The 10000-nt window shown below is 45.3% G+C and overlaps 3 protein-coding genes across 3 annotated transcripts in view; 2 read left to right on the forward strand and 1 right to left on the reverse strand.

The window, feature by feature from the left end:
• agbl5 (AGBL carboxypeptidase 5) overlaps window positions 1–6248 on the forward strand; it is a gene marked incomplete at both ends in the record, with an annotated part of 13473 nt that extends 7225 nt beyond the window's left edge. Inside the window, 5 exons of the mRNA XM_080524290.1 lie at window positions 439–772; window positions 5136–5207; window positions 5602–5789; window positions 5938–6065; window positions 6165–6248. Coding sequence (XP_080380416.1) covers window positions 439–772; window positions 5136–5207; window positions 5602–5789; window positions 5938–6065; window positions 6165–6248 — 806 coding nt within the window. The remainder of the gene's footprint in view (window positions 1–438; window positions 773–5135; window positions 5208–5601; window positions 5790–5937; window positions 6066–6164) is intronic.
• A 973-nt stretch (window positions 6249–7221) lies between these two features.
• Window positions 7222–7697, reverse strand: ost4 (oligosaccharyltransferase complex subunit 4 (non-catalytic); the record flags this gene model as incomplete). Its single annotated transcript, XM_080534213.1, has 2 exons — window positions 7222–7369; window positions 7554–7697. The coding sequence occupies one exon, from the start codon at window positions 7695–7697 to the stop codon at window positions 7584–7586; it is 114 nt and encodes a 37-aa protein (XP_080390339.1). The 3' UTR covers window positions 7222–7369; window positions 7554–7583.
• An 871-nt stretch (window positions 7698–8568) lies between these two features.
• Window positions 8569–10000, forward strand: part of selenoi (selenoprotein I) — a 9549-nt gene continuing 8117 nt past the window's right edge. Inside the window, exon 1 of the mRNA XM_080532998.1 lies at window positions 8569–8762. Within this exon, the coding sequence (XP_080389124.1) occupies window positions 8706–8762 (57 nt within the window). The 5' untranslated portion in view covers window positions 8569–8705. The remainder of the gene's footprint in view (window positions 8763–10000) is intronic.

Here is a 10000-nt window from a genome sequence, read left to right on the forward strand (position 1 = left end):
TGTATTTGGTGTTATGAAGGCTTATGCCTGCTTGGAATGGCTTCTCTAGTAGCGCTGAGCCCTGAGTGTTGACAACAGTTGTGTGTACAGTATGATGTCCGGGTATGTTTGGAACAGCCCTCAGTGTGCCTCCCTGATCTAGGCCGTGTATTTCTATGCTGGGTGAGAATGAGGCTGATGATGTCAGACTAGGGATTCTAACCTCAACTACGATTGGCTGAACTGAGAGATACTAACCCCGCTCTCTTGGCTGACCTGCATGGCTCTGTCCTGACCCCAGCATGCGTGATACCTTTCCATTTGCGCACGGCTCCTGCTAGATGTTCAATCTTAACCCGTGGTGAGGGGCAATTACTTGTGTGTGTGTGTGTGTGTGTGTGTGTGTGTGTATACACCCGGCATGTGTCTGAGCCGGTGTGTGTGTCTCTCTCTCTGTAGACTCTAAGGCTCAGGAGAAGAGACGCACTCCCCAACACCGATCCGTCCTCCGGTCTCCTAGCAACAGCCACCCGCCCGCCCGCCTCCCCCTGTCCCCCCCCTCCTCCTCCTCCTCTTCCTCCTCCTCCTCCTCGGTGTGCGCGGGGGGCTCCTGCTCCCTCCCGGCCTCGGTCAGTATGGCAGGTCTGTACTCCCTCCAGCCCCCCAGCCTGTCTGCCCTGCTCCCTTCCCTGCAGGCCCTTCCCCGCCCCGGGCTGCTCTCCAAACTGAGCCCCCTGCTCCAACAGGGCCTAGCCACCCCGCTGGCCTTCATCACTGACGCCACCAAGCCTGGGTCCAAACAGGACTGAAAGAGAGAGAGAGAGAGAGTGTGTGAGTGTGTGTGTGTTTGATGCTGGTCTCAAACCTTCACTTTACTTTCCTCTGCTCTCTGTCCTGTAACATATGTAACATGTACGCATATCTACCTGCATCTTGCTGTTCTCACATCCACCTTTAATGTAACCCACATACCCACAGAGCTCACTACAGTATTATTTGATGATGCTTCCTGTTTTGTAGATGGTCGTCCTATTGGAATGCATCCACACATGCACCATCATCACAATGAATGTACACAAGCAGAGAGAGTTGTTTTTTTTAAGTGGCCAAATCGTACATGAAGAGGTGAAGTGAGTTAATGTGCATACATTATGTTTTATAGTAAGTGAAAGCCTAAGAATACTGAGGTTTTTGTTATCCCACGTTGCACTTTCATGTTTTATGCCTGTTTTTATGAGAGAGAGAGAGAGAGAGAGAGAGAGAGAGAGAGAGAGAGAGAGAGAGAGAGAGAGAGAGAGAGAGAGACTTGTGTATTCTGAATGTATGTTGGTGTCCTTTGTTTATTTCAGAAAGCGTTTTCTCGTAATCAGAAGGAAGGTGTTATGATTTATATTTTTGTATTTTTAAGCACTTTTTAAAAACTTATTTTCTTGGATTTTATTTTCTATGTTTTGTGTATTTATGCTTCCTATTAATCCTGTCAGCTGGAGACTGAGCACATTCCCTGAGGGGCTCCTTCCCTTCCTTCCTCTGCCTCTGTCAAACAAGTCTCCCTTGTCGCTTGATTCAGCTTCACATTAGTTTGGACGACTGGTTTCACAGACCAACATTAAGCCTGCTATTGGACTACATCACATTTATGGATGGTATCATCAGACATTGGCTTTAAACGAGTCTAGATGTTATCACTGTAGCTCAGAGGTATGTCATCTAAAGTGGAATTGATGCTCATGGAATTACATTTTAAGTGCTGGAATAACCAAACTAGATAGATGTTGGTCTAGGTGTGTGAAACCAGTCCAAAGTGTTTTTTATATGTAGTTTCTCACTATGTGGTGGCACTCTGTAATCACAAGTTCTGTCAGATGGATGTGTGTATTTATGGACCATCAAATGCTATATTCTATGTTCATTCATATGTTCACTGGGGCAGTTCTCTGTAGACCAGGTTTGGTGACAGTCCAGACGTGTGTGAGAGACCACCAGAAGGGTCTGTATAGGTGTATGATGGGATGAATTATCATTTGTAAACATGTACTAGAATCATTCTGATAATAATGTTACATGAATAGATTAATTCATAATAGATTAAGCTGTTACTTTCCACAAAGACTGAAAATAGGACAACGGATCAATTATGGAGAAGACAAGAAACCCTGTTGATTAGGAGTGTGAATAAAAACAAGTTCATGTTTTCAGAATATCTTTATCATGCTGAATAATACAGGGGAGCTGTTTTATGCCTCTGTGATTCTCATGTTGGTGAGGTATAGATTGTTGGGGCAGGTGTGTGTGTGTCCTATACTGTTGTGGAGTGTAGAACAGTTTGTGTCTGTGACTAGAGATCATGAAGTGAAACAGGGTAGATATTGTTGGTTCAAGGCTGGTATTTGTATTTTGCGGTTAGCTGGGGATAACTATATGTCTATATCTTTAGATGTTAACATGGAGTCACTTTCTGTGTGAGATTATATGTAGATATACTGTATGGAGTCAGATTATATGTTGGGATTATACTGTACTTTACTATGTACTACTGTATAATGCAGCTCAGGGGCTGTAAACCTGGTGCTTACCTGTAGTCTAGACCAAATACGCCACTGAGGACTGGGCTCTAGGTGGCATTTTCTCTATTAGACTTATGTTCTAGATGTTGTCTTTTCCAGTGCTGTAGTGTAGACCGTGCCTTGCTTTGGTCTCCATTGTAAACCAGTAGGTGCTCTCTTGCCCTCCTCTCTGCTGGAGCTGGCTGGATTCCAATATAGTCTCTGTTGGCTCCCTTCCTTTGCCTCCTCCTCCTCTCTTGTCTCCTTCCTTCATCTCCTTTCTTCCATGACCGCTGACCTGGGATGACATCTAGTACCTTAACCTCTAAAGTCAGAGAAGCTTGTCTTTATACCTCAGATTGGAAGGGGAGAAGGAAGGGGGAAGCCAGTGTAGAGTATTAGGGCAAACATTGGCCTGTTCTCAACTGTTAGAAACTCAATTTCTTGCGTCCTTTCCTTCTGTCCTTTTCCCGCTTTCTACTCAAAGCTCATTGGAAGAAAAGATCTAGATCCCTGCCCTCAGACGTTCTCCTCCAATGCTTTTTGAGAAGGAAGCGAGTGGAGGACAGACGAGAAGTCGCAAGGAATCAGGAGACAACAGAGAAGGCCGTTGTGTCCACGTCCTCTTGCGTTGTGAGCTGGGAGGAGGCGGTCCCTGCTTGTGTTGTCAATTAGTTTATTTTCCTCTTGAAGTCCAGTTTCCATCTTTTTAAGTTACAGTATGAAGCGAATGGCTCAGTCAGAGTGAAAACTACAGAAAAGGCACTGAGTAGAAACACACACACACACACACTCATATACTCGTATTCGTCATGTTTTTCCATATTGACTCCTTATAAGATAAGAGTGCTATTCCCTTCAGTGTGGTGCTAACTTCCTATTCCAGGTTGTGATTGTGTTTCTCTGTTATAAACTTTTCTGACTGTGCTGTCTATTCCGCGTTCTTTGTTTAACCTCTGAAATAAACGACCCCTCTGTGGAGAAACTACCAGCTGTGTGTGAGACTTCTACTCTCTCCGGCTTCCAGTGATTGTGCGTGTTGGTGCATGTTAGTGCTTACTGCTTATAGTATAGTGTTTACACATATACACATACACACACACACACACACACAAACTCACAATTGCAGGGACCTTACAGACTGTCTTGATGGACAGTTCTGCAAAACCTGGCAATTCAAACTAAGAATAACTCCACACACACACACTCACACATTCACAGACAATGAGCTAGAACCCCTCTGCTCCGGACCCCTGTATAATGTGTTGTTAAAGGTAGCCACAATATGCTGTTTTGGTATTCAGTTGATCACTTCCACTGTAAGCCCAGAGGTGATAGATTGTATAACGTGAAATGCTGCATACTCCATCCTCTCTCTCTCTGGTAACTATCATACTCCATCCTCTCTCTCTCTGGTAACTATCATACTCCATCCTCTCTCCCTCTGGTAACTGTTATACTCCATCCTCTCTCCCTCTGGTAACTATCATACTCCATCCTCTCTCCCTCTGGTAACTGTCATACTCCATCCTCTCTCCCTCTGGTAACTGTCATACTCCATCCTCTCTCTCTCTGGTAACTATCATACTCCATCCTCTCTCCCTCTGGTAACTATCATACTCCATCCTCTCTCCCTCTGGTAACTGTCATACTCCATCCTCTCTCCCTCTGGTAACTGTCATACTCCATCCTCTCTCCCTCTGGTAACTGTCATACTCCATCCTCTCTCCCTCTGGTAACTGTCATACTCCATCCTCTCTCCCTCTGGTAACTGTCATACTCCATCCTCTCTCCCTCTGGTAACTATCATACTCCATCCTCTCTCCCTCTGGTAACTGTCATACTCCATCCTCTCTCCCTCTGGTAACTGTCATACTCCATCCTCTCTCCCTCTGGTAACTATCATACTCCATCCTCTCTCTCTCTGGTAACTATCATACTCCATCCTCTCTCTCTCTGGTAACTATCATACTCCATCCTCTCTCTCTCTGGTAACTATCATACTCCATCCTCTCTCTCTGGTAACTATCATACTCCATCCTCTCTCTCTCTCTGGTAACTATCATACTCCATCCTCTCTCCCTCTGGTAACTATCTTACTCCATCCTCTCTCCCTCTGGTAACTATCATACTCCATCCTCTCTCTCTCTGGTAACTATCATACTCCATCCTCTCTCCCTCTGGTAACTGTCATACTCCATCCTCTCTCCCTCTGGTAACTATCATACTCCATCCTCTCTCTCTGGTAACTGTTATACTCCATCCTCTCTCCCTCTGGTAACTGTTATACTCCATCCTCTCTCTCTCTGGTAACTATCATACTCCATCCTCTCTCTCTGGTAACTATCATACTCCATCCTCTCTCTCTCTCTGGTAACTATCATACTCCATCCTCTCTCCCTCTGGTAACTATCATACTCCATCCTCTCTCCCTCTGGTAACTGTCATACTCCATCCTCTCTCCCTCTGGTAACTGTCATACTCCATCCTCTCTCCCTCTGGTAACTATCATACTCCATCCTCTCTCTCTGGTAACTATCATACTCCATCCTCTCTCCCTCTGGTAACTGTCATACTCCATCCTCTCTCCCTCTGGTAACTAGGCCTCAGCTGTCCTGACTTCCTGGTCGCTGTGCCGAGGCGGGAATTCCCTCTGCGGACTGGTCGAGGGGGGAGAGGGGGGCGGGGCCCCTCCCACACACACCAGCCCGTAGAGCCACACACACAGGTCAGGACGCGCACACACACACACACACACCATTTTCATCAACTGTATTAAAAGCTGAGGTGTCTTGCTCACAAAATCTCTCAATAGTCAAACATTATTGCAGGTATGCCTCCCAGCCCACTGAACTCACATCCCCCTGTTCTCTCTCTCTCTCTCTCAGGCTGTATGGAGAGAGGAACCCATTAATATCCTGTTGTCCATTGAGTACAGCAAGTAAGAGTGTGAGTGTGAGTGTGTGAGTGTGTGAGTGAGTGAGTGTGTGTGTGTGTGTGTGTGTGTGTGTGTGTGTGAGTGTGTGTGTGTGAGAGTGAGCATGATGTAATGTGAATCTGTCTGTTACCTGCCCAGGTGTGACCTGCAGCCCCGGGTCAGCCGCATCCCCATCAGGAGGTCTCAGTCAACCACAGCTCCTCCCGCCCAGGACATGAACTCCTCCCCCTCTACTCATAGCTTCGCCCCATCTGGCAGCATGGAGGAGTCGACCACCATGAGGGTCTGGAAACTCCTTAAACCTGGACTTTATAGACACCTGTCAGGTACACACACACACTGCACACAACACTCAGTCCTGTCAAATAATTTGTTAGATTTGAATTGGTCAAACTGATGTTTTAGGAGTTGCTGGCCTCTGCTCTAAATCACTTCACAAACACGTCTCATGTATTGTGTTCTATCACACTGTAGGTGTGTCAGAGATAGAGGTTCCTGCTCTGGGTCTGACCCCCAGGGCACTACTGAAGAACACAGACAGGAGTTATCTCCAGAGAGGAGACACCGCCATCGAGACCACACCAGAGACAGAGCCACAACAGGTAACAGACACACACACACACACAAAAAACAATACACACACAAAAACAATACACACAGATAGGTTGCAACCTGACAGAGCGTGTCTCCTGTTTCCTCAGGTCCTGCAGGAGTCTGGCCCAGTGCCGTCTCTCCCTGAGCCTGTAACTGTCTGTGGAACACCGCCCCTGTGTGGAGAGGTCTGACAACTGCACTCTGAGGTTACCTCCAGGTCTGCTCTGCTCATGGCTAATTATGAAGGTAGATGTGGGTAAACATTTGTGAGGTGCTAAAATTCGACCTTCATACTAATTGCCAGCTCACACTTTTACAGTTACAGAGCACTGCTATATATCTAACCAATCATTCCAGAGACCCAGTCTTGAGTTGAGGACTACTGCCCCCACACACCCACGGGGGACTAATGCAGCTGCAACGCATGCTCACACTTTTGAGAGACTTAGCACCAATGCACCTTTTGAACAGACTTATTTTAATTAAAACATTTAAACTCTGATTCTTGAATTAATGTGTGCTCAATAACAGGAGTGTATTTCCTTATTATAATGTACTGTAAATGTTTTCTGGTGTGCATGAACTGTAATGCACATCTATAATCTGTATGTTTATTTATAAGCATAAAAACCTCCTCTCACAGCATTCCTTTATAACGTTCACACGTAAGTAATGAATATCTATCTGTGATTAATGTGATTCGATATGGTGCATAGATATACAATGATGTCATTGGTTCTGTGGCAGAAAGACCCTAAGAATATTCCTTCTCTATCATGCTTTATAATCTGATAAATAAATGTAATACTGTAACAAAGAAAACAGTGTTGTGTGTGAGAAATGTAATTGAATTCTATATTCTTGGCGTCTCTATACTTGTAGTTGCACAACGGTGTGGCTATTCGCAAATTCTGCTAAAACGTTCACCCCTTAAATCTCACTATCGCAGCTATGCGTACAAGTTTGCAGACAGCTCTATAAGGTAGATATGAAAAGCTCAGAGATAAGTTGTGGTAGATAATTGGTCGGTAGAGTAAGCGATCAACATTTTCTCCTGTTCCTTGTATTGTTAGCAAAGGCCAACTTTGTTGCATTGGTCCACCAGACCTTCCGAGCATTTGGGCAGAAATGATTGATTGAATCACCACACATTAAACTCTGATAGGAATTCAATCAAACACACATTTTAATAGAAAACACTCCTGTACAGGGTTGCTCTGATGACAGGGGGGAGAGGCGTGAGGAAGGCGTTGACATTCCATGAGAGCAATGACGTTTCGTCGCCGGTGCTACTGGTCCCCATCATAGACACCTGTGAGTAGAGAACAGAGGAGAAATAATAGATGAGTGAACAGGCTTACAGCATAGGGACACTTCCACTGTTTAGAGACGGCTTTGGTACAACGATTCAGCACTCCACTCAATAACAAAGAGGGAGATGATGATCCTCTTAGGTTTATGACCAAAGCCTGCCTAGGATGGAATTGGACACTCACCTCCACCTCCTAGCCCCATCCAGGGGAACTCTACTCCAGCTTCTTGGGGTTATTGACAGCGACATAGTGGTACAACACGACCAACAGGAACAACGACACGCCGAGCATGTTGGCGAATATAGCCAGCTGCACGTCCGTCACCATGCTGCAGGAGGGAACACAACCATAGCCGTATGATCATCACCTTGTTGAGAACAACGTATCACACAATGGGGAATGTGAACAATGTGTTGAAACGCCCTTCATTCAAAGCAGTGATCAGTATTCTCATCCTAAATGGGTTGTTCAACAGCAGCAGTGTTCTAGCAGCCAGCAGATAGAACTCGTGAGCTTAGAATTATAAGGTTCTATCTCCGTTTAGGGCAGTTCAGAGATATTGAGCGTCAACAGCCCTGTTTTACATTCCATTATGTTTTATAGAGATAGAACCGTATAATTCTAACGTCACGAACTGTCTATCATGACAAGCTAAGCTGCAACCTTACCAGCTAGCTAGACCTAGCCTACTGTAGCAATCACTAAACAGCAAGAAGATTCGGTGAGAAAGAGAATTGGGCTCTTAAGCTAAAAATGCACTATAACTACAAACATATAATTCAATAAGCCTTACGTGATTCCTTAAGGTATTTTAAATGGGTGCCGAGTCAAGCCAGTGTTCCAGAGATGAAGTGAAGAACTCTTCCTGTCTGAAGCAAGGCCACGTCACACTGAGCAGGCTAGAAATACAGCCTAGGATGTTCTAGAGCGGTAGATCACCAGTGTACCAGCTAGGGATCACTTGTTTCTGACACGTCTATAACTAAAATAATTTTTAATTATTAAAAGAAACGGGGATGCTAAGCATTGAAACTAGACATATCCGTATTCAACTTGAATCGAGATTGTAAGATTCTCTAATTCGAATTAAATCCATATTGTAATGACAGGACTGGCCTGGTCCTCCTGACCACAGGAGGCGCTAGTGAGCTTCCGTCCCGGCAGATGTGTGTGTGTCGGAGAGGAGTGGTCCTGTGTGTGTTTCGCCTGTACGGCGTGAGGCTGTAGCTGCTAAGCTAGATGGTGCTTCTGCTTCACTGCGGATTCAGGGAATCTTGATCGGAAGGGAATCCGTATCCAGGTAGCTAGTCGCAGAGCCTCGGAGTCGCTGCCATCATGGCTCTGTATGAATATGTCACCCAGGAGCAGCTGTCGGGTTTCGACAAGTACAAGGTAAGACACTGGCACAGGGCTTCTGATCCCAGCTGGCGCGGTTGACACTGACAGCGCCCCTAGTTTGGCTGAAATGCAATATTCTGAGACAAAACCAACATTTCTCATTCGTGCTGTTTTTCTTTTGTATTGGGAGCTTCTGATCTTAAATATTGAGCAATGTGACATTTACACATCTGTCACGACACCAGACATTTACACATCTGTCACGACACCACCCGGGCTAGGGGAGGTTCCATGGAACGTTTTCGTTCCAGTAAGTAGTCAGGCCCCTAATAGCTATCAGCAAGCCTAGTCCTTTGAAGCTATTTCACTATACGAAGGTGCTGAAAAGAATGACATTTATTTATAATCGGACTGTATTTGATCCAATAATTAGCAGCCAATAGCTAGTGAAATACCGATTCCTGTATTGACTACGGTTAGGTGGCTAGTTAGATAGCTAGCTAGTGGGAGTTGATGACCGCGCGTCCTCCTGGCTAGATGAGAGTGTCCGCCTGCCTTCCTATCTGGCAACGCTGCCCCGGCCACACTGAGGAGCTTGTTGTCTAGTCTTATACAACAGTTAGTTCCGACCAAGTAATTTGATTGGACAAGAGGCATTCCATGAGTTACGATACAGTATAACAGCACTGGGACTTTTAACTATATGTATCACTCCGCCGCACAGGTGTTCTGTTAAATGAATGAAAGGTCTGAAAGCTAAAAAGTTATTGGAGACCATCCACCGAGAACAGAAAACGATGGAGCAGCGTGCTGTCTGATGTCAACTGGTCTGACTCTGAATCACATTCACACATGCCACCAAAGCGACTGTCCCGAGTCATATTTCACTGGTTGCACAATACATGGAAATGTACAACTACAAATAAATGTACACGATACTGCGGCCTCGTACCTACGACCGAATCACAGCCGTGCTGATATTCAGTATAACACACTCCCTCTCGTGTGATATTGCTTAATTGTCAGCCCATGAGACATGAACAACTGTATCAATATAATCCTCATTGCTGTCATTCGAATTTACTAGCTAGCTTGGCCATTTTTTGTGAATAGATAAGATGAACTAGGTTAACTTTGATCCCCAGATGTTTTCGGTATTTTAATAGTGTTTAACAGTATTTAGGGCCTATGTTTCAAACTCAAGTTGGCAATTGCTGCTTCACGGTCTGGCAGTATGGTGTCTCTCTCTTGACCTTGCCGTTTCTCATGTCGTTGAGGTTTACCTCAGGGGT

Source organism: Nansenia antarctica (assembly GCF_963989245.1).
Source record: "Nansenia antarctica genome assembly, chromosome: 1".
In the NCBI taxonomy this organism is placed as follows: Eukaryota; Metazoa; Chordata; class Actinopteri; order Argentiniformes; family Microstomatidae; genus Nansenia; species Nansenia antarctica.